We start from the raw sequence: 25,259 nt of genomic DNA, 5'->3' as shown, positions 1-25,259 counted from the left end.
ACAGACATCAATCACGCAGAAAACGGTGCAATCATAGTCTTCGCGGGTGCTTGTAAGTGCTAAACTGCATACCGTCCACACTCTTGTCAACATAATTCAAAGAGGAGTCCATGCTTTGACAAATGAAAGCGTGCGGCACTCTCCTTATCGTCTTGGGCATTCCGCGGATCCGTGCGGTGACGAAAATGTGTTGATGGCGCATGTTATATCGCAAAATGATGCACGAGTCGAGTCGACTCACAGTCTCATTTACGGCCGCCATTTTTAGGATTAAAATTATCTCCCTTGCAAGTTGGGGGCGCTTCTGTCTGCTCTTACCTAACTTAGGGCTGGGGGGGGGCTGCCCTATGTTAAGAGCGACATAGGAGCGCTCTTTGGCCAAAGAGCGGTCCGTGAAACGCACCTATCTTAACTTTGCTCTTAACCCCATCTTGACCCCTTAAGAGCTCCTAAGTTAGGATAAGAGCGGTATATGAAACCGGCCCCAGGTCTTCACTGACAAGCTGGGAACAGACGGGAAATTCCGAACAAAAGTAAATGACGTCAAAGTCTCTTTCGCTTTGCGTGTAACTTTGTCATGACGTCTTTTTGTGACGACAGTATACGCGACAATTTGTTCGCTTCCGGTGTCATTTTAGACTGAAAAGCAACTCAAAAGAAGGAGCTAAGCCTGTGTCTTGAAACAGCTGAAACACTCTTTTGGATTGCTGTTTCAATGTCAACCAAAAAGTTAAAGAAAAAAACCAAGGTTCAGTTGCGAACCGACAGCGGATTGAGCATTTATTCCTGTTGATGAAGGTACGATTGAAGCTTTATTCTCTCCGTCAACCAACAAGACTAGATTTGTAGCAGACGAAAATCAAAGTGTGCGTTTTTCCTGTCTTGTGAAGGCAATTATGTCGTTATAAGTTATCTGTACGTTGTGAAGACATTTCAAAACAAAATTTAGCTTTGATGCGTCACGGGATATAAGCTTATACGTTTTCATCTATGTTTTTGTTCGTCTCGGCAGGGTGAATGAATTCATGGTGTCATTTCCGGAACTGGACAAAACTGGCCTTGCCAAGACTGAAACAAAATATAGTTCACAACTTCTAGGCTTGGGTTGATTGCCCATGGTGAATTTCCAATGATTTGTTGCCACATCCCATGAAAAATTCTCTTTACTTTGGTCATGCCATATGAGACTGTGCCAAAAGGTCAGGTGTCATGTCTACTGTCCCGAATGACACACGATTGCTGACATTTCACCATTGCCAACAGAATAAACAAATAAGAAATAGGTAGAAAATGAATGTGAAAACTGACTTTAATTGTTGATCAGTATTTTCTATACCACTAACAAATAATCTACTTGCACATAGCTGTTTGGCAAATGTATGTTGCATGGGACACACTGACATGAAAGTGGAAGATGTTTTTCCCTCTAGAGAAACTACATATCAAGTTACACTTTTTGTGCTCTTCCATTCCAGTTGGCAATCAATTGTTAACGCATGTTATTAGAAAAAATAGAACGAAAACAGATTAGATAGAATGAAAAATGTACTGGTGATGTCATTTGGGACATACTGACATGAAAACGTCACCTTTTGGCACAGTCTCATATATACGTTACAGCTCCGTCCATCCATGGTATCGCGTGATATTTTGTCTTGACGGGGTGAAAGAATATAATGACGTCACTCTCATCATATTCATTGACCCAGTCTCGACAAAATATCAGGCGATACCATGGATGGACGGATCTGTAACTTATACTTATAGCTGAGTTTTAGTCTCGTATTGCCGAGTCTATCGTCGTAGCGTCATAGATTTCATGACGTCTGTCGTCCATCGCGTCATATTAAGGGGACGTAATCTGTTATGTTTCCTTCTATTCGCTGTTCTATTTCTCTCTTGTGATCAACATGACAAGCCGTATGTGTTTGAGTGTGTGTGCTCGTGCTCTCAACTAAAACAAAAGTCAAACTAGCAATCGTTAAAAACCCAGTCCGTCCGACCAGCACTGCTATGTTCAGACTATACTCATGTGAAGTTACAGCGTGCCCGGTGTAACACGAGAAAATTACTCCCACGAGATTGTTTACTCCGGAGTAAACATTTCGTACGAAAAAGTTACTCCCTTTACGAAAAAAGCACTCCCCCATTACACGAGAAAATTACTCCCCAAGACAGGTGAGTTCCGAGTAAACATTTTGTACAAAAATGTTACTCCCCTGACGAATAAATAACGAATAAATTACTTCACCCCAACACAAGCAATTTAACTTCCCATGCCAGGTGTACGAAATATTTACTCCCTTGTCCCCTGTTAGTCTTGGTGGTGGAAGGGGTGGAAGGAGGGTAGCGCGACATTCGTGTGCGCGAGATCACTTATTGGCATTATCCCTTCGCCCGAATCCCATTTTTGCGTACGAGAATTTTACTGGAAGTAAACAAAATGGGGAGTAAAAATTTTGTGGAGGGAGTAATTTTTTCGTGCCTTGGGGAGTTCTTTTCTCGTACGAAAAGTGTACTCGGAGTAAGAATTTCGTACGAAATATTTACTCCGGAGTAAATGTTTCGTGGAGTAAAAATTTCGTGTTACACCGGTACACACGCCCTTATCGGTACATCATCGACTACGAGTGTTCTCTGGACAAGCTGTTTAATGCATTTTGCGAGTATTTCTAGCTCTTCTGTGGTGCAGTAGGCCCTATAGACGATGAAGGTGTCCAAGATCTCAGGAGATGCGTGTGTAACCACTAGGTATTCAGTCAAATCCGTGTAAGAGGCTTTCAACTGACGGGGACAACCAAGCCACCATTATGCACCGACTTGACATAGATCAACAGACGTGCCTTTAGAATAAGGTATGTGCAGAGGTGCCTCATCTGAACAGACAACTACAGCTTGATGTTTCCGTCACACTTTCTCTTTTAGATCTTCATGGGATATACAGGTTACAACACTCGTGATTTATTTTTTTATATGTCTTGTATTTCATTCAAGACCCAGAGGCTCGTGAGTCCCTTGATATTCATCCGCTGGGTCTTGACTGAAATACAAGCCATATGGAAAAAAACCACTCGTGTTGTAACCTCTATGTATGCAATTATACAAGGATATTGTTCTTGTTACTTGGCAAAAAATGCAACCCAACTCAGCCATTGTTCTGGCTCTGTTCTGCTGTCCTGATGAATATGCATACAACTTTAATTCGGCTGCTGAGCTATGCGTTTTGATTCTATTTGTAAGCTGTTGAAATAAAGATGTCCAATCCATGCACATCTTTTCAGTTTGCAAAGAGGGGTTATATGGACTGGATTGTTCGTCTCATTGTGACAAGAACTGCGATGAAGGGTGTAACATGACAAGTGGTTTCTGCACACGTAAGTAAAAGCCTCGTCTCAGAGTTAGCAATTGTAACCATGCTGAACTGTCTGTGGAGTTCGTTCAGAGGCTCGCATCAATCACGCAGGAAAACGGCAGTCACGTTGGTTTTCTAGATTCTTTATTGATTGTTCATGTCTTCCATTTTCTAGTTCCGTTGGTAATGTCAATAATCACGTTATCACGCCTGCGCAGTAAGCTTATGACAAAAGGATTGCTGTACGCTCCTGATTGGTGCGTATTCTACACTACAGAAGCGATGCATCCATCCCGCAGCAAAACTCGTCTGCTACAGATAAAATACAAAAAGTTCACAGTTAGCCTGTTGCCTGGTTTGGTCAGCAAACCAGTCCAACAGGAAAATACCTAAAATACTTTACTGCCATCGGCTTAAACTATAAAACTACAAACAAGAGTAATTTAACTTGTTTTCCCTGACTATTACAATAACACTGAGTGAGCCGAGTGAATGTGTGTGTGTGTGTGTGTGTGTGTGTGTGTGTGTGTGTGTGTGTGTGTGTGTGTGTGTGTGTGTGTGTGTGTGAAACTATAAAATAGTTAATCTACAATAACAATGTTACATTTAACATACACAATAATTACAGACAAAATAATCACTCTGTCACACAATGACTAACTGGTGTTTGGTTGTTGTTGTTGTTGTTGTTGTTGTTGTTGTTGTTGTTGTTGTTGTTGTTCCAGTATGTATTCGCTGTTAGCTTTTGAATTTGCTACCAAAGCGACATAACTGTGTCAACCTTATGTGCTGTAGAGTTTTACACTGGTTTACTGTCATCATATTGACAGGATGATAGCAGGTCTGGTTCAGAACCGCAACAGATTTGACCCACATGTTCTGCGAGGAATTGTATTTCCCCAGTAAATGCTTGCACAAACTAACCTCGGCGTCTTAACACCCTTGTGTGCACACGAGCAAGAACGAAACCCCTAAGCACAAAGTGCCTGGAAAACAAAAATACACACAAACATGAACAAGACAATAGTGGGTATAATGAGGCACAATGGCAACTCACTTTTTAGAAGATGACAGCAGCCAATAATTTAATGAGCTAAGCCTCATGGGACTAGGTGAATATATCGTCAAAGGTACAATGTTTACCTAGCTAGGACTAGATGTGTTTATTCGATACAATAAGGTACCCTATGCTGTATTGTGTATTGGAATGCCCACCAGTAGTTATCAACTTCAGCTTTGTCCCCTCGTTTCTGTGTACATTTATAACGTTGACATGTTTTAGGGTTTGATATCTGCCTATCTGGTCGTGTACTCTGCAAAACCTGCACATGGTGCCACAGTCCCGAATAGCAGTAACAAAATAATAATGCTTCGTATTCCGAAGATTCTCGAAAGGTGTAAGGCTCTCACAATGTTCTTTTGTCTTCTCAGGCTGCAAGGAAGGATTTTGGGGTCCTGAGTTGTGTCATCATAACTGTTCTGCCCACTGTGCTGGTCCTACCTGTCAGCGTGATGACGGCAACTGTGAAGGTGAGTCATCGCACGCAAACTTTACTTGCCTGGATATGGAGACGTTTGTGGATTTAGAACAGCTGCGTCGCCCAAGACAAATAACGGTTTTGGGTGTGACTAAAAAAAGAACAGGGCCGGAGTGCTATGTAAACTATGAGCAGTTCTTCCAAACCCATTTAAAACATATGACACTACCAGCATGTTCCGCATATTGAGCCAGATTTTTTTGTTTTGGCAAATCTACGTTGCAGTTCCGGAGCAAATGATCAAACTTGCTTTGCGAATTTGCGTTCAAACGTGTTTTTCCCATAATATAACAATGCACAGCTCGAAAATATGGCCAAGAATTGATCTATGGTACTTCGAAGAAAGAAGAATAACAAAATTATACAACAATACATACATTATATAACACTTCGCATTGTATTGGGGGCGGGGAAATACCACAGTCGATAGCAATGCTGTATTCAAAACCAGTTGTCGCTATCTGTGTGGGTTCGATCCCCACACTAGACGAGGGATTTATGTCCCTGTGGCAACTTTGTGCAGACTATCCTCGATTTCCGAACACCCCCGTGTGCACGCATGCGCACTACAAATAACCCAAGTTCACAACGAAACTCGCAGGGCTTGAAAACATGAATACACACAATGCGTGATGCACGCAGGGAAAATGAAAACGAATGGGTAGCCCAGTATTGTATAGCAGCTCGGTTTGCCTAGCAAGGAGCAGCCCGAATGTCCATAAGCGTAACCTCACAGGACTATACATACCATCCTAGTTAATGGAAGGGCGCTGGTTCTGAACCCAGCATTGCTACCGACTGTGGTATTTCCCCGCCCCCAATACAATGCGAAGTGCTCTATAATGTATGTATTGTTGTATACTGTTATACGCGACGAGCTATTCCTCTGTATAGTCGTATAGTTTTATGTTTACCTTAACGTTTGTGTACCTGTGTAATATTTTCTTTCATTAGCTTTGTAAGCTTTGATCTGCCAAATTGTGTCAAAATGCAACCAATCCAGCTGCCCCTCGGCAATTATCCTTGGTGTTTTTGTTGCTGTACGCTTAACTCTTGCAAAAACAAAAGAGTATTCCTTTTTTTTAGTGATATGCGTACACTTTTGCAATGTTAAAACATAACATTATTCTTTCATGCATTCTCAGTGTGCCGAGAGGGATTCTACGGACCAGACTGTTCTTCTGATTGTCACCAGACCTGTGAAGGAGGCTGTAACAAAATCAGTGGTCACTGCACACGTAAGTTTTACCCTGAAAGTAAGTGTGTGTGTGTGTGTGTGTGTGTGTGTGTGTGTGTGTGTGTGTGTGTGTGTGTGTGTGTGTGTGTGTGTGTGTGTGTGTGTGTGTGTGTGTGTGTGTATGTGGTGTGTGTGGTGTGTGTGTGTGTGTGGTGTGTGTGTGTGTATGGTGAATATATCGTTAAAGGTACAATGTCTACCTAGCTAGGACTAGATGTGTTTATTCGATACAATAAGGTACCCTATGCTGTATTGTGTATTGGAATGCCCACCAGTAGTTATCAACTTCAGCTTTGTCCCCTCGTTTCTGTGTACATTTATAACGTTGACATGTTTTAGGGTTTGATATCTGCCTATCTGGCCGTGTACTCTGCAAAACCTGCACATGGTGCCACAGTCCCGAATAGCAGTAACAAAATAATAATGCTTCGTATTCCGAAGATTCTCGAAAGGTGTAAGGCTCTCACAATGTTCTTTTGTCTTCTCAGGCTGCAAGAAAGGATTTTGGGGTCCTGAGTTGTGCCATCATAACTGTTCTGCCCACTGTGCTGGTCCTACCTGTCAGCGTGATGACGGCAACTGTGAAGGTGAGTCATCGCACGCAAACTTTACTTGCCTGGATATGGAGACGTTTGTGGATTTAGAACAGCTGCGTCGCCCAAGACAAATAACGGTTTTGGGTGTGACTAAAAAAAGAACAGGGCCGGAGTGCTATGTAAACTATGAGCAGTTCTTCCAAACCCATTTAAAACATATGACACTACCAGCATGTTCCGCATATTGAGCCAGATTTTTTTGTTTTGGCAAATCTACGTTGCAGTTCCGGAGCAAATGATCAAAATTTCTTTGCGAATTTGCGTTCAAACGTGTTTTTCCCATAATATAACAATGCACAGCTCGAAAATATGGCCAAGAATTGATCTATGGTACTTCGAAGAAAGAAGAATAACAAAATTATACAACAATACATACATTATAGAACACTTCGCATTGTATTGGGGGCGGGGAAATACCACAGTCGGTAGCAATGCTGGATTCAAAACCAGTTGTCGCTATCGGTGTGGGTTCGATCCCCACGTTCGGCAAGGGATTTATGTCCCTGTGTCAATTTTGTGCAGACTATCCTCGATGTCCGAACACCCGCGTGTGCACGCATGCGCACTACAAAGAACCCAAGTTCACAACGAAACTCGCAGGGCTTGGAAACATGAATACACGCAATGCGTGACGCATGCAGGGACAATGAAAACGAATGGGTAGCCCGGCACTGTATAGCAACTCGGTTTGCCAAGTAAGGAGCAGCCCGAATTTCCATAAGCGTGTAACCTCACGGGACTTATACATACCATCCTATTTAATGGAAGGGCGCTGGTTCTGAACCCAGCATTGCTACCGACTGTGGTATTTCCCCGCCCCCAATACAATGCTAAGTGCTCTATAATGTATGTATTGTTGTATACTTTTATACGCGACGTGCTATTCCTCTGTATAGTCGCATAGCTTTATGTTTACCTAACGTTTGTGTACCTGTGTAATATTTTCTTTCATTAGCTTTGTAAGCTTTGATCTGCCAAATTGTGTCAAAATGCAACCAATCCAGCTGCCCCTCGGCAATTGTCCTTGGTGTTTTTGTTGCTGTACGCTTAACTCTTGCTAAAACAAAAGAGTATTCCTTTTTTTAGTGATATGCGTACACTTTTGTAATGTTAAAACATAACATTATTCTTTCATGCATTCTCAGTGTGCCGAGAGGGATTCTACGGACCAGACTGTTCTTCTGCTTGTCACCAGAACTGTGAAGGAGGCTGTAACAAAATCAGTGGTCACTGCACACGTAAGTTTTACCCTGAAAGTAAGTGTGTGTGTGTGTGTGTGTGTGTGTGTGTGTGTGTGTATGTGGTGTGTGTGCGTGGTGTGTGTGTGTGTGTGGTGTGTGTGTGTGTGTGTATGGTGTATATATCGTTAAAGGTACAATGTCTACCTAGCTAGGACTAGATGTGTTTAATCGATACAATAAGGTACCCTATGCTGTATTGTGTATTGTAATGCCCACCAGTAGTTATCAACTTCAGCTTTGTCCCCTCGTTTCTGTTTGCATTTATAACGTTGACATGTTTTAGGGTTTGATATCTGCCTATCTGGCCGTGTACTCTGCAAAACCTGCACATGGTGCCACAGTCCCGAATAGCAGTAACACAATAATAATGCTTTGTATTCAAAAGATTCTCGAAAGGTGCAAGGCTCTCACAATGTTCTTTTGTCTTCTCAGGCTGCAAGAAAGGATTTTGGGGTCCTGAGTTGTGCCATCATAACTGTTCTGCCCACTGTGCTGGTCCTACCTGTCAGCGTGATGACGGCAACTGTGAAGGTGAGTCATCGCACGCAAACTTTACTTGCCTGGATATGGAGACGTTTGTGGATTTAGAACAGCTGCGTCGCCCAAGACAAATAACGGTTTTGGGTGTGACTAAAAAAAGAACAGGGCCGGAGTGCTATGTAAACTATGAGCAGTTCTTCCAAACCCATTTAAAACATATGACACTACCAGCATGTTTCCGCGTATTGAGCCAGAATGTTTTGTTTTGGCAAATCTACGTTGCAGTTCCGGAGCAAATGATCAAACTTGCTTTGCGAATTTGCGTTCAAACGTGTTTTTTCCCATAATATAACAATGCACAGCTCGAAAATATGGCCAGGAACTGATCTATGGTACTTCGGAGAAAGAAGAATAACAACATTCTTGTCTAATTCGACTTGCAATTTACCGTGTGCGCTGTAAAATCGCCCTACCTTCAAAGCAGACAAAAAGCAGACATCTTCATTTTCTTCCAAGGGAGAAATCGTTGATCATAAAGTCTTGCAGGACCCAAACATCCTTCTGCACGCTTTCTTTTCTTTTCATATTCAGTTGCTTCGCAAAAAATGAAATGTCATTGGTTTTCTCAACTTGTCAAGTCAGTCAAAACGACCCCAGAACACAGAACTGGGAAATGTCAGCGTTCGTCAGTCGATTTGTCTGCTCACCGGCCAACTTTCCCATGCCTTGATTCTATTCGCAACATCTTAACTTGGGTTGCAACCAAACACATGATGTGGTTATCTGTGTGTGCTGTTCAGGGGAAGTAAGTCATGTGTAACTTCCGTTCGGTCTAGAGCGACACAGGATTTGTGCGTTAAAAGTCCGTGCCGTTTTGCAGAATATCAGCAGTAGCAACGTCTAACTGGCATACATCTGTCCCTGCCCGATAGTTTAATGTATACTTGATGCTAACATAGCCGTTGTTTTGCTTTGCTAAGCTGTGTATTGTAGGAATTCGAAGTTTTCCGTCGAGGTCGAGGTCGAGAGGCTTCGCAGGAATCAGCATCCTATACCTTGTAGAAACTGTAGAATTGGATGTACTCAATCACCCTAACCACGTGACATCCCATAAAAAGCCCCGCCCACCTGATTGTGTCGAGTGCCTGTGCTAAATATGGTAGGTTAAGAAATAAGCTTGTTGCATTTAGTGAATACTGAGTATAGTACCGTAAACTATCTTGTATACGCCCAGTATCGAGTAAACGTCCACCCCTTAATTTTGGTCACATTTTGCGCACGGGGTACAGTACCTAGTAAACGCCCACCCCCAGTTTCGACCAGTGGAAAAAAGGAAAGAAGATTATTCAGTCTGCTGTTATTGTTGTTTTTTAATTGTTTCCCTTCCTTCGACATGTTTCGGGGAGTGGACAGAAACATTATTCTGGACTGGCTAGAGAATCGCAATACATTTTTGACTGGGAGGGAAAAGAAGAAACGAAAGCTTCATCTTAGGCGGGAAGTTATGTCTGAAGAGGTTGATTTACGTGTTCTTTGATTTCTTGACTAAGAACGGGTACAGGGCCGTGTCGTCAGGAACAAAGATCTTTTGAAGTGATTTTATAAACTTGTTAACAGACACTAAAGCAACAAGAGAATTAGCGGGCAGAGGGCAAAGAAAAAAGACAGAGAGACCGAAAGACAGACAGAGAGAGAGAGAGAGAGGGAGAAGAAGAGAGACAGAGAGAGAGACAGGCAGAGAGACAGAGAGAGAAAGGCAGACAGACTCGGACAGAGATACAGAAAAAAAGATTAGGTTAGGTTCACTTACTTTCTCAGATAGATTCTACCAGAAAACAAGAGTTGTCTTTCCAGTCAGATAAGTTCACATAGGCATCAACCTGTACGTACTGTAACATTGGTTTAGAGGTAGATTGTCCTTGTCAACATCATCAAATCCAAAACTTGTTGCAGACTGTTTCACAGCTGCAACGCCAACAGAGAAAAAAAGAAGTGTTCGATACTCACGCCGTGACCATGCAGGCTTACCAGATTCATCGCCATTTACACGACGGAGTTGACGGAACACAAACAAATGACGTCAAAGTCTCTTTCGTTTTGTGTGTATTTTCATCATATTTTGATGACAGCGTGCTCGTCACATGTCTGTCGTTCAAACTCTGTTCAGAAATATACCAGGTTAGACTCATAGACCTAAATCACGCTAATGCGGAGCAGGTCAAGTTGTCGGACAGTATTGAATACACTCCCCAGTCTCGACAGGATACCACGCCATACCATGCATGGGCGAAGGTGCAACTTATATTGTCCTGCTGGAATGTTTATAACCTACAGAGATTGCTCTTTCAGAATGCAAACCTGGGTTTTACGGAGAAGGTTGCAGCAGAACGTGTGGATATTGTCTCAACACCACGTGTCATCATCAGGATGGTCACTGTCTGGCGGGGTGCGTGTCAGTGTTTGCAGAACCACTTTGCTTGCAAGTGCAAGGTAAGCTGGCTTAGAAATACACTGTAAAGAATATCGTGATCTGTTCGTGTATCTTACAAAACAACATTATATAACTGTGTGCAAAAAGTGAAAATAAAACAATAATAACAATGTGTTTACAAGCAACTTGTATTATATTATACTTTTATGCGTCATTTGGAACAGTGAAACAGGAGAACTGGGTTGTGCCTGTGGCGGGTTCCCTCGCTGCTGTTTTGCTGATATGCATAGGGCTCGTTGCGATTGTGTGGTGAGAACACACACACACACACACACACACTCACACACCACACACACACACACACAGACACACACATACACACACACACACACACACACACACACCTACCAGTAAGATATAGAGGCACATGAATTGACTCTCTCTCTCTCTCTCTCTCTCTCTCTCTCTCTCTCTCTCTCTCTCTCTCTCTCTCTCTCTCTCTCTCTCTCTCTCTCTCTCTCTCTCTCTCTCTCTCCCTCTCTCTCTCTCTACTACGAGGCAGTTTGTTTTCTCGGATGTAGATACGTTTTGCTTAAAAGAGTTAAAAACTGCTCATGACAGATTAATTTTTGCACGGGAACAAAATCAATTTGTTTATAATTATTTCAGATTGATGATCAATTCAAAGCTATCTATTGTTGCTTTTTAACTTATCGCACAATATAATTATTTTATTCTGGTTTCAGTTGGTGTCGTCGATCAAGGAAAGACATTGAAGAGAATGACCAACGCGTGGCCCCTCCAGTGGGTGAGTTATTGTTGTTACTGTCTTTTGGAGACCAGCTTTCTTCGCAATTATTGTTCCAATTAAATAAAGTGTCACCATGCCTTGTGTTGACATGTCCTGTAACAAAGTAAATGCTTGATTGCTTCTGTATACCCCCTAGTGTCTCTATACCTGAAATCTGAAATCAAAACCCTGGTTGCGGATGTGTATCTATAGGAATGCTCATTTCAATTACACTGTTTGTTTATGCATGCAAATGCATGTTTGTTACATTGAAAGCCTTTTCTAAACTTGTGTAGAACATTTATGTATGAGACAGAGTTTATAAAACGCATAGGATAAATGGAGTTACAAATTCAACGTGTTTTACTAACCAGCCTGCAAATAGGGTAACACGTTTTTTGAAAGGCTCGAACTGATGAGTCGTAATCATCGAACATTGTAAGCAGAAAGTGTAAACTAAGAATGGTATCATAGAATAAGTTACTTGTTGACCAGTAAAGGTTTAGGACATGTACATTGACCAAGTAAGCTATCCCATATTTTCAGAACCTGAAAGCACTCAGGACCGAGACCGCCCTTCTTCAGCTTCCCCCATCTCAGACGCGGATACAACAGACTACGAGATAATCGACAATAATGATGCAGCAGAGATGCACGTGCAAGAGAACAACTACGAAAGCCCCCACCCATACTCCAACGACGACGCTGACAGAGCTCTCTACATGCAGCTGTCGCCTCCTGCTTCTGATGACGCCTCAAAGGTCAACATTGAACTTTCTTAAAACGAGCAATCCACAAATAGTGACTTCCATTGAAAATGGACAGCTGGATTTTCAAATCATGCAACCATTTTCTTAAGTGTTTGATGGTCAGAGCACTTTTGTGAACAGAAACATGTGTGGGATTGATTTGATTACATGGTTTAGCCAGTTTGACGATCACGTTGTTCGGCATTTGTATCAAATGTAGAACAGTTGACAGAAATTGAAGTGAGTTGATTTTGTTTTAATCTTGTGTCGATACTATTTAGTTCTGCCTCGTTATTAGCCATTGAGTATAACTGTTTTATCATCATTGCTTTGTTGTTGTTCTTTAGCCATTTACGTTGAATGACTTGTTATACATTGACATTGATAGTTTTATTCTTCTTCTTCTTCGTCGTTCGCTAGATAGTTTTTATCATAAGAATCTTTTCTAATTCCTATTAACTTGATGTTCTTTAACTATATTTATACATAAATGCATATATTGTAAAGCAGTATGCATTGTTAGAGGATTTTTTAGTAGCAGTGTTTAAATGTCGAAGCTGCTTTTCCCATTTTTACCCAAGAGACCGACTGTATATTGTGTTATTGTATTTGTCAGACTTGATTGTACCAAGTCCCTACACATGTTGTAATGCGCTTAGAGCCAAATATTTTTGTTTTTTGTAAGGGATAGGCGCAATATAAATACACTTTATTATTATTATTATTATTATTATTATTATTATTATTAAGCCTGTATGAAGAAAGGTTTGGATACATATTGTACTGGTTTACCTTAGACGGATCACGCTTTGGACTACACAGTCCGAATGATGTGGGTCGACTCGTGTACGACTCATACTTTCTTAAGAAGGATTCAACGTACAAAGTATGGGTCGTACACGACCCACGCCATCAGAATAGGGATACACGCTTTATACTGCCTCTTTGCAGAGTATGGGTCGTAAACGACTCACGCCATCCGAATAGGGAAACGCCTTATTTAATTCCATATGGGTCGTGAACGACTCACGCCATCCGAATAGGGAAACGCCTTATTTAATTCCATATGGGTCGTGAACGACTCACGCCATCCGAATAGGGAAACGCCTTATTTAATTCCATATGGGTCGTGAACGACTCACGCCATCCGAATAGGGAAACGCCTTATTTATTTCCATATGGATCGTAAACGACTCACGCCATCCGAATAGGGAAACGCCTTATTTAATTCCATATGGGTCGTAAACGACTCACGCCATCCGAATAGGGAAACGCCTTATTTAATTCCATATGGGTCGTAAACGACTCACGCCATCCGAATAGGGAAACGCCTTATTTAATTTAATATGGGTCGTAAACGACTCACGCCATCCGAATAGGGAAACGCCTTATTTAATTCCATATGGGTCGTAAACGACTCACGCCATCCGAATAGGGAAACGCCTTATTTAATTCCATATGGGTCGTAAACGACTCACGCCATCCGAATAGGGAAACGCCTTATTTAATTCCATATGGGTCGTAAACGACTCACGCCATCCGAATAGGGAAACGCCTTATTTAATTCCATATGGGTCGTAAACGACTCACGCCATCCGAATAGGGAAACGCCTTATTTAATTCCATATGGGTCATGAACGACTCACGCCATCCGAATAGGGAAACGCCTTATTTAATTCCATATGGGTCGTGAACGACTCACGCCATCCGAATAGGGAAACGCCTTATTTAATTCCATATGGGTCGTGAACGACTCACGCCATCCGAATAGAGAAACGCCTTATTTAGTTCCATATGGGTCGTGAACGACTCACGCCATCTGAATAGGGAAACGCCTTATTTAATTCCATATGGGTCGTAAACGACTCACGCCATCCGAATAGGGAAACGCCTTATTTAATTCCATATGGGTCGTCCATGATCCACAACATCCTGACTGTGTAGTTCAAATGACGTCATTGTTTATGTAGTTGTTTACAAAGATGATCCGTTAAAACATGTTCAATGGGAAGGTTCTATGGTGTTTGAAGTGTCAATCAAAAACTCCCAATAGTTTTAGGGATACAGATACTTTTGTGAAGCTCTGGGTCATCCACGACCCAGGGAGCACGTGTACGGTGACGGTTTAAGAGAACGAAAGAAAGGTATTATATCTTTTTTTTTCAATTATGTCAAAGTGTTCTTGATAGTGATGCTTTTTGTTTTCAAATTGTAGAATGTTTCAAGGGAGTTTTGGATTGTCTTTGCCCCGACATTGCTGGTAAAGTCCCAAGGAGTTGAAGTTGTTTTCATTGACAAAAAAAGGTTCAAATTGGTCCATTTCTTGGGTTGTTTGAATAAGGAGCAGTACAAATACTTAAAGTAGGATTCTCGATCTCGTTTTATGTATGTATCTATTAAATTCATAATTGTTTGTTTCTTTTTGTTTTAGAAGTGCATGTTTGTTCAAGCATGCAATGTTGATGTGTGTAGTAATTGAAAGTGCAACTGTGTGTTTTCACCGTGCCTTTCTGCATGATGGGTTCCACGATTTATACATTACCCTTTGAACCTCCAAACCCTTGAAGACAAGTTCCAATCAAATACAGAACAGGAGAAACTCTATGCTGTGTTACAGATAGTAGTGACTGTAATAAAACACAGGGCATCAGGAAATTGTTAAAAATAATAAGAAATGCACACAACTAATATACACGCCTATGTAATGCATCCTTCATTTGGATTATTTTTTTAAAGATGGGAAATTGGGAGTTTCACAGAAGCAGTGACCTTAACATTTGAGGAAGATTTATTTATCTGAGAAAAGCCGAGTTCTATGTTCAACTGCTGCATGGCCGTGGTGGGCTCTTGGTCCCCGTGAAGTTAGTCAAACACCTTGACATGTTGTCCAGCCACTTTAGAAAATGGGACCTTGTCATCTGAAACTACACAGACCTTATGTTTTCCCCCAGGGTGGCAACAACCATCAAAACCGTCAGGGAAACAAACTTACGAGACAATTTACACAAGCATTAGCAATCATGGATTCAACATCCTGTAGAGCAAATCCCGCAGTGGGGCACTGCGGTTATGAAATTAAAGGCCCCTCCTGTTTTTGGAACCGCAGGAGCTTTCTAGTTTGCTGTTAGGTAGATTTTTGGTTCCTCTTTCCTGTCATGCTCTCTTTTTCTTCATGAATTCTTTTCTTTTTTCTGCCTTCTTGCTCATTCACCTGTATTTTTTCCAAGAAATCTCTTCTCTTTCCGCTTGTCTCGCGATTCATGTATAGTTTAATCTGTTAGTGTTCTGATGTAAGCCCAGCAGTAGATAGGTTAAGCCTATTTTAACATACTGGAAACTGGTAATCTTCCAGTAGGTATTAATTTAGTTTTACTAAAGCCTGCTGGGACACAAGTAATGGGTTAGTGCATTTGTAAACAGGAATCGCTTGACAAGTGGCCCCCTTCATCCCCCCCTTCCTCGTCCTGATATGGCTCTACGTAGTCGGCTGGACGTTAAGCAACAAATAAACAAACAAACAAACAAACTGTAGAGCAAACAAGGATACAGAGCGGATAGTTATCTAATTATTTTCATGTCTTGTACAGAATTGTTCATAATTATATTTTGTTTTTAATCGTGTGTGTTTGTATGTGACCAAGTTTAGTTTGAAGGCACGTGGAAGTATGTATAGAGTTGACATGCAACTTAGTAGTCAACCGCACTGTGTGTGTGTGTGTGTGTGTGTGTGTGTGTGTGTGTGTGTGTGTGTGTATGTGTGTGTGTGTGTGTGTTTGTGTGTGTGTGTTTGTGTGTCTGTGTCTGTGTGTCTGTGTGTGTGTGTGTGTGTGTATGTTTGTGTGTGTGTGTGAAACATTGTCCTGTAACATACATGTCTTGATGTTTGAAGCAAGAGGTGCATGGCCTACCCCACAATAGCTTGGGTTACCCTGACAAATAATAAATTCGCAATAATATATTGACAACCTGTATATAATACATCCAGACTGACACATACATTGTACCTTGGTTTTAACATTCTTCATTGCTTTTAACTAAATACATGGCTAATGGTAACGTGTGCTAAACGTGTGTCTGTGACAACATGTGTCTGGGCGTGTGCGCGTGCGTGCGTATGTTGGACAATTATGTTACATGCAATCAACTATGATTTAACGCACATCACTTGTAAATACATCTTTATTTTCCAATTATTGGGATGCGACCACGACGAAAAATGACTAAACAGCAATGAATTTGCAGCAGTTGTAATCTTCTGTGTGGTTGAACTCTCTTAGTCTCTCTCTCTGTATTTCCATATCTGCATGGTGAGTGTGTGGGGTGGGGGTTGTGTGTGTGTGTATGTGTGTGTGTGCGTGTGTGTGTGTGTGTGTGTATGTGTGTGTGTGTAGATAAGAGGATATAACGAGACAGTGAAGAAGAGAGAGGTGTGTCATTTGATGACTCATCTTAAGAACAACCATGAAGAGGAAAAAGCATGACAAATATTTCAAAGAAGCGTATTGTCAGTAGAGATCGCCTTTGTAGTGTGCAGGAAAATGAGCGACAGGAAAACCTCGATCCATACTTTCAAAGCAACGATGTCTCTATTGTCTATCTCAAATGCAGTCTGCCCTTAAATGCCCTTTGAAAACCCAAACCATATCATGGCAGCCTCTACACCAATTTGCTCACGTCACAAATACCTCAGCAGGGGGTACAACTAATCGAGAAGTGTATTACCATTTGTGTGCACCATGTCATTGTTTGACCAATATGATACTACCCGTCAGAAGCGAGGCAGATGCGTTTGGGTGCAGACCGTTGTGATTATGATATGTTTCTTGAATAAAACCAACAATGATATGATTAACAAGTCGCGTGAAGCGATATAAAAAAAACATTTAGTCAAGATCAACACCACAAACCAATCATCGCCAAGACTACATTCAGATAGTCTCTGCTAACCATACCGAAGACCGAGACGAATCTCGCTCGCCGCCGCGAAGGACGCGTCCGTAGTACTTACTGAACCTATTTTCTTTCATTCTGATCACATTTTTAAAGTAAATATGACATTTCTACCTATGTTTGAATTCAGGAGAAGATGAGCAATACAATGCAATCAATTTTAAATCTGTTTGCGAAAAATTGATTTTATTGACAACTTTAATGAGCAAACTCATTAATTAATGTGTAAGCCTCCAGGATGAAATGCAATACCAAAGTCCGGGATTCGTCGAAGATTACTTGACCAAAATGTCAACCATATTGATTGAAAAAATGAGAGCGTGACTTTGCTGCCTCAACTTTCACAAAAGGTCGGATATGACGTCATCAAAGACAGTTATCAAAAATATGAAAACCGCTTCTGGGGATATTATACTCAGGAACTCTCATGAGAAATGTCATGAAGATCGGTTACGTAGTTTTCTCTGAATCGCTCTACACACACACACACATATACACACACACACACACACACACACACACACATACACACACACACACAAACACACAAACACCACCACCCTCGTCTCGATTCCCCGTCTATGTGAAAACATTTAGTCAAAACTTGACTAAATGTAAAAAGACCATCCATTGCCCTACCATATTCAGCAAACGTATTGAATTTACATGAGGTAGTAATTACAGTGGCACCTACACACAGACACCCACCAAATTCAAATTCACACAATGAAGGTTCCAGCGTTTAAATCAACAACAACAGCTGAAACGAAAACTTGTTACATGTCATTAAACAAACACACCTGTATCCAAAATAGTCAGTTGTTTCACATATCTTGGCTAACAATGAAGAAATAGCTTGCTTAACAGTGTAAATGTCAGAAGCCATAAAAGGCGGGTTTTGAAGCCGTTTCAGCGGGTAATAAGACCAACAACAACAAACACACAACGGTATATTTATGTAACTCCTTAACGCATTGCCTTCTAACTTTCGATGATTTGTGCTACCACATGTCGTAGAATACACAAGAAATCTTAAGTCATTTGACACAATCATCACGCTGTTATACGACATGCCAAAAGGAGTTTAACAAGAACAATGTATCCTGTCAGCCTGAACAGATACATTGCAGGCATGAATGCTTCAATTTTCATCTTAATTGTATACACGTTTAACAGCCGCTGCTTTAAACGCATTGGTTTAAATGCCTACACCATTTCTTGGAAAACACTCTTTTCAGAGCTATGCTCAGTCAAGCGTGACAGTGGTCAGGTTTGATAGGCGAAGGCTGACATTTGTGTGTGTGTGTGTGTGTGTATGTGTGTGTGTGTGTGTGTGTATGTGTGTGTATGTGTGTGTATGTGTCTGTGTGTCTGTGTGTGTTTGTACGAGTGCGCGTGCGTGCGTGTGTGCGTGCGTGCATATATAACTTGTTTCTCTTTAACTACAAGTGACATTGTTTAGATTAATATATTATTTGGACAGAAAGAACAAACCATTGAACACGGCGTACTAATTGTTCAGGGTCTCGGTTCTCGCTACAAGTGTTCCGTAGAACATGCTCCTCATGTTGCCCTTAACGTGTATGAAGTGTGTAGATATGAACGGTACACACGTTATTTCTATATTTGACCTATTCCATGTACGCATCTGCTTCAATACTTTAGTTAGATATCGTTATTGCAAGGCGTAAGGCGAAATTACTACATTTAGTCAAGCTGTCGAACTCACGGGATGAAACTGAACGCACTGTATTTTTTCACCAAGACAGTACAGCTTCGTCAATCCCCGCGTGAAGGAAATCGCTCACTTCCCACGTGCAAAACGTAGTGATATTGACACGCCAGATTAGCGCGGTAGCGTATTGTGCTAAGCAGGAAAGCGCGCTTTTCTGTATTCTTGTTAACTTTCTGAGCTTGTTTTCAATACAACCTATCATATCTATATGTTTTTGGAATCAGGAAATGATAAAGAATACGATTTTTTGGATCGATTTTTTAAATTTTAATCGTAAGATTAATTAATCTATTTTCGTTAATTGTGATCACATTGAGTAAACATGACATATGTATATATTTTTAGATTCAGAATGTGATGAAGAATACGATGCAATCAATTTTAAATCTGTTTGCGAAAAATCGATTTTAATGACAACTTTGATGAGCAAACTCATTAATTATTTTGTAAGCCTTCAAGCTGAAATGCAATACCAAAGTCCGGGCTTCGTCGAAGATTACTTGACCAAAATGTGAACCAATTTGGTTGAAAAATAAGAGCGTGACAGTGCCGCCTCAACTTTCACAAAAAGCCGGATATGACGTCATCAAAGACATTTATCAAAAAAATGAAAAAAATGTCTGGAGATACCATACTCAGGATCTCTCATGTCAAGTTTCATGAAGATCGGTATAGTAGTTTGGTCTGAATCGCTCTACACACACACAGACACACACACATACACACACACACACACACACACACACACACACACACACACACACACACACACACACACACACATACACCACACCCTCGTCTCGATTCCCCCCTCTACGTTAAAACATTTAGTCAAAACTTGACTAAATGTAAAAACTAAACAAGGAAACACACACACACACACACAAAACGAGCACACAAACATACACCCTAGCCTCTTTCTCGATTGAAAATCTGCCGGAATACATTCAATCAAATATTGACTAGTTGTAAACACACACACACACACACACACACACACACACACACACACACACACACAATTCCATAGTGCATGAGTAATCTGTCCACAAACGCGTTTTCAGACGACCTGTACCACAATCGTACACTGTGAAAATGATACCAATACATTTTCCTTAAAAACTGATATTTTACCAACAGAGGTTATAATACAAAGGGCTTCACTCAACTTCCTTACTGCGCGCTGTGTGCGTTGTGTACCGGAATACAGTGGTATCCTTGCTTTGTAGATAGAGTGTACTGCTCAGAGAGTCGTGCATGCAGAACGTGGCTGAAAGAAGGGGACTATGCGAAGCAAAACATGGTGTGCACGGGCATACCTTCAACCTGCATCGTTTTACAGCCTCTATCAGAAACACAATATGATTCCTTTTTTGTTTTGTTTTTATTGTTGCTGTTGTTGTTGTTGTTGTTGTTGTTGTTGTTGTTGTTGTTGTTGTTGTTGTTGTTGTTGTTGTTGTTGTTGTTGTTGTTGTTGTTGTTGTTGTTGTTCTTCTTCTTCTTCTTCTTCTTCATATTCCTTCTTGTTATTCATTTATTTTTTATTTATTCATGTATGTATCTATGTTATGCTTTTTTTTATAAGGACAAAAATACTATTACAAACAACACAAAACAGATAACGGAATATAAAGCTAAAAGAGAATTAAATTTTACTCGCTTCTCAAACAGTCCATGACAAGTGTCATGAACTTTGCGAGTTTTAGCAATAAAATAAGCATTATATGCTTGAGTTAGTAATCGTAAAATCCATGCATTGTTTCTTGTCATGATACAACTTGAATACAGTTTTGTTTAAACCAAATACTGGATAAAATTGTTCTATTATTTGTTTGGTGTTTTGAGGCATGGAGTATAGTTACTACAACCCCAAAACACGAACTCCCACACTCACCCACCCCTTCCATCCTCACCCCTCCTTCCACCTTCCCCAAGAAAGTGTAGACCAGACCTTGGGACTTGCGCATACAGAATACACGTAACGCTCTTGTGCACAAACATGAGCTCCCGATGTGCAAACATTTCTTAATAATTTTTATGTGCTTAACACAATACACTAAAACCTTTTGACTGTGGCTGGCGATTCGCCTGCTTGGTTTTGCTTGGAGTGTCGATGCATACTGAAAAGTGGAAAGAGTTTAAAGTAATTTAAGAAAAAAAAAACGCTTTTGTCGTCGCCATTGTATAAATGCTTTGCTTTTGTCACAAAAAGCCACTTCACACTAATGCCGCTGCTATTTTTGATCAATCTTTTCACCCAAATGTTGTTGCAATGCAAACGGCTCTGTAGTCCTGTATTTAACTTCCTTGTCGGGCGCGTAGGCAGATCCGTAGAGGTGGTCTACTCAGTGGCCGAGGTCTTGACAAATATATAGCGGCTTTACGCATATGCACAGAGCGTACGAACAACGTAACTTTAAAACAGAATGGTCATGACGCGTGCGAAGTGTGCAACATTCGGCGTAACGCTACGACAGCAGCTGCTCCCTTGTCGTAAGTCGTTAAGTTGTATACGCATGTCGAAGAAACAAGAGTATTGACACCATTTTCTTAATAGTATTTAACGCTGTTGTTAAAACTAAGTACCCTGAACAATTAACCTCTATGCTTTGAAGTCAAAGTCACAGCGCCCGCATACAAGAAATACACACACAATCGTTTCGTGTTTAAATGTCGATTCCTTCTGTTAACTTTATGTTCATGTTGAGTGGTCATAACTGCATACAGGGATGTTCACGGAGAGAGATAAGTTAGGACACTGAGCTTATATTTTATGTTTTTAACATACGAATAAATAAATAAACATAATTGTCAATGTTCGAACATGTCTGCTTTCCGTCATAATGTTGGCCATGTAAGACCGCAACACGTTTTGGACCCAAACTAAGTTACGCATTTGCGGAGCTACAAATTGCGTAACCTATTAGAACTTCATCCGTAACCTCTTTCATTTGCAAAATCGACATTACGTGGAAACAAAAATTAACCTGAAGACTGGATTTTAAACGCTTGCAAAAAATTGTGTTGGTACACTAATCAATACGGCATAACCTACAACTTGCTTTTACCTTCCACAAAGAACAGCAGTGCAAATGTTACTGACACAATAGGTGTGAGTAATGCAGTGTCAAACATTGACTAAAATGTGTCGATTTTATTTATTTTATTTTATCTTATTTTCAAAGTTGCTTCTAATTTCACATTAAATGAAGCATTATCTCAAAGCTATTATTTCAATTGTGTCTGTCATGAGTTTTCTCGTAAAGCTTTTTCCGTCACTACATACGCTGAGTTGTGTCTTCTGTTTAAATATGGTAAGAGTCAGCATTTGAAAGCAAACGACCATCTGATTAATATTACCCAATATTGACGGACTGTGTGATGATATCTTCTGCTATGGTCTGTTGAGACAGTGATATCAAAATCGAGACCAAAATCGAGACCGGAGGTCGAGTTTTTTTATATCACTGTCGAAACAGACCAATAGCAGAAGATATCACACAGCCAGTCAATGTTAGATATATTGCTAATTCTCTGGACATTTTGTATTTACTGTAAAGAAATTACAAAAGTATTTGCCCCATTTTTAGCTGTTCCATATCCCTCCCTCTGATTGTTATTTCTTTTTGTTCACTCTTTTCTTGTACTTTTCAGTATTTCAAAATGTCTTTTCTTTGAAAAAGTCTTTAGTCACTTGCTCAACTAAATTCTGGGATAATAACATTTTCATATATATTTTTTTTGTTTTTAAATGTAGGTGTTTTTGAAGTGGGGAAGCAATACAGAGGTCGTCGATATCAAAACTGATATCGACGGAAATGTCGTCGATATCACTTTTGCACTGAGCTCAATTTTGCCCAATTGACCAATGGAAATCCACGTAACATATGAAATAGCAATATTCACTTCTGAGGTCAGTGTGCCTGAGTGATCTCAGATTTGAATGAATATTTGACGGGCGCAGTGGCGTAGTGATAGGACATCGGCCTACTATTCGGAAGGTCGTGAGTTCAAATCCCGGCCGCTGCCACCTGGTGGGTTAAGGGTGGAGATTTTTCCGATCTCCCAGGTCAACTTATGTGCAGATCTGCTAGTGCCTAATCTCCCTTCGTTACACGCAAGCACAAGGCCAATTCCACAGGGAAAAAATCATGTAATCCATGTAAGATTTCAGTGGGTAATGGAAACACGAAAATTATCAGCATGCTTCCTCCGAAAGCAGCGTATGGCTGCCTAAATGGCGGGGTAAAAACGGTCACACACGTACAAATCCACTCGTGCTAAAATATGAGTGAACTTGGGAGTTTCAGCCCTTGAACAAAAAAGAAGAAGAAGAAGAAGAAATATTTCATGAAGTTGAAATAGCCAAAAGACACTGATCAAAAAGCCATATCATGATATGCAGTGTATGCTGTCCCAACCTTTTCCTACGCCCCTGGGTGTATTTATAGCCAGGGTTGTCTGACGGGATTCTTCTTCTCTTTTAGCAACGTAACTCAGAGCGAGTAGCAGTGCAGTGAATTGTTGGACCTGCTAACTCTTGTTTATTTGATTTACCGTAAATGTTTTTTGTATTTTGTTTAGATAGTAGTGGAAATGTGAGATGACAATGCATTCCAGAGGCCTCTTGTTACTCGTGTCTTTGTGTTGTGCAATTATCACAGCTGACCAAAATAGTGGTGAGTACAACCTTTTTGCTGTCATTGATTTCACATTTTAAGAATACTCTATGATGTACAACTATTTGAGCATGACTTTACTTTTGCCTATAGTATCTTCACTGACGCAACCTCTCTCCTCCGTCTTGCCTTGTGTGTATGTGTGTGTGTGTGTGTGTGTGTGTGTGTGTGTGTGTGTGTGTGTGTGTGTATGTGTGTGTGTGTGTGTGTGCGTGTGCTTGTATGTCTGTCTGTCTGTCTGTCTGTCTGTATGTCAATGTGTCTATGTGTATGTCTGTGTGTATGTCCGCATGTGTGTGTGTGTGTGTGTGTGTGTGTGTGTGTGTGTGTGTGTGTGTGTGTGTGTGTGTGTGTGTGTGTGTGAAAAATGTACTTCCTGGTTGGTCGTTTTAAAGGACCGATCTCAAAGAAAAAGGTATGGGTTTGTTTTTCTGCTTGAACTGTTCTGAAATTAAAGAACAAAACAAACAAAAAACAAGCTTGCCTGTGAAAGAGGAAGAATACATACTTGCATTAAGTGGATTGCAATAGATAGTTAAAGGTATAGTACTATAGTCTCACAGGGCGGGGAACGTACGTGTAGTTGCTCTACAGAGCTGTTCACAATAGTAACACATTTTACAACTGTTAATTAGGGTGACTTACATTTAAATGAATAAGTTTGGTGAAGAAAATACCTTGTTTATGAACATTATTTATTGAATGTTATCGTACAGAGGGAATACTTTTTTCCCCACCTCTCCATTGCTTTGCCGGGATCTCTCTCTCTCTCTCTCTCTCTCTCTCTCTCTCTCTCTCTCTCTCTCTCTCTCTCTCTCTCTCTCTCTCTCTCTCTCTCTCTCTCTCTCTCTCTTTCTCTTTCTCTCTTTCTCTCTCTCTTTCTCTCTCTCTTTCTCTCTCTCTCTCTATCTCTCTCTCTCTCTCTCTCTTTCTCTCTCTCTTTCTCTCTCTCTTTTTCTCTCTCTCTTTTTCTCTCTCTCTCTCTTTCTCTCTCTCTCTCTCTATCTCTATCTCTGATTCTCTCAGTCTCTCTCTCTCTCTCTCTCTCTGTCTCTCTCTCTCTCTCTCTCTCTCTCTCTCTCTCTCTCTCTCTCTCTTTCTCTCTCTCTCTCTCGGAGACCGACGCGGGTAGCTGTGTCTATCTATATCGTCCAATCTCAAAGCACAGTCCACGCCCATAATGTTCAAGCTCTACTTTTTATATTTAGTCAAGTTTTGACTAAATATTTTAACATCGAGGGGGAATCGAAACGAGGGTCGTGGTGTATGTGCGTGTGAGTGTGTGTCTGTCTGTGTGTGTGTGTGTGTGTGTGTGTGTGTGTGTGTGTGTGTGTGTGTGTGTGTGTGTGTGTAGAGCGATTCAGACTAAACTACTGGACCGATCTTTATGAAATTTGACATGAGAGTTTCTGGGTATGAAATCCCCGAACGTTTTTTTCATTTTTTTTATAAATGTCTTTGATGACGTCATATCCGGCTTT

The 25,259-nt window shown here is 40.8% G+C and overlaps 1 protein-coding gene across 3 annotated transcripts in view; it reads left to right on the top strand.

Annotated features, from left to right (window-relative positions):
* Positions 1-12,553, top strand: part of LOC138955746 (scavenger receptor class F member 1-like) — a 31,022-nt gene extending 18,469 nt beyond the window's left edge. Inside the window, exons 2-11 of one of the 3 annotated variants that reach the window (XM_070327286.1) lie at positions 3,282-3,374; positions 4,784-4,882; positions 6,036-6,128; positions 6,616-6,714; positions 7,869-7,961; positions 8,397-8,495; positions 10,794-10,934; positions 11,100-11,184; positions 11,622-11,683; positions 12,212-12,553. In XM_070327286.1, the coding sequence (XP_070183387.1) occupies positions 3,282-3,374; positions 4,784-4,882; positions 6,036-6,128; positions 6,616-6,714; positions 7,869-7,961; positions 8,397-8,495; positions 10,794-10,934; positions 11,100-11,184; positions 11,622-11,683; positions 12,212-12,447 (1,100 nt within the window). In that variant the 3' untranslated portion in view covers positions 12,448-12,553. The remainder of the gene's footprint in view (positions 1-3,281; positions 3,375-4,783; positions 4,883-6,035; positions 6,129-6,615; positions 6,715-7,868; positions 7,962-8,396; positions 8,496-10,793; positions 10,935-11,099; positions 11,185-11,621; positions 11,684-12,211) is intronic. The other 2 variants (XM_070327287.1, XM_070327289.1) reach the window with 2 other exon arrangements.
* The last annotated feature ends 12,706 nt before the right edge of the window (positions 12,554-25,259 follow it).

This window comes from Littorina saxatilis, unplaced genomic scaffold (assembly GCF_037325665.1).
Source record: "Littorina saxatilis isolate snail1 unplaced genomic scaffold, US_GU_Lsax_2.0 scaffold_363, whole genome shotgun sequence".
NCBI lineage: Eukaryota > Metazoa > Mollusca > Gastropoda > Littorinimorpha > Littorinidae > Littorina > Littorina saxatilis.
The sequence above is the reverse complement of the archived record's forward strand: the minus strand, read 5'-3'. Positions and strand labels throughout refer to the sequence as shown.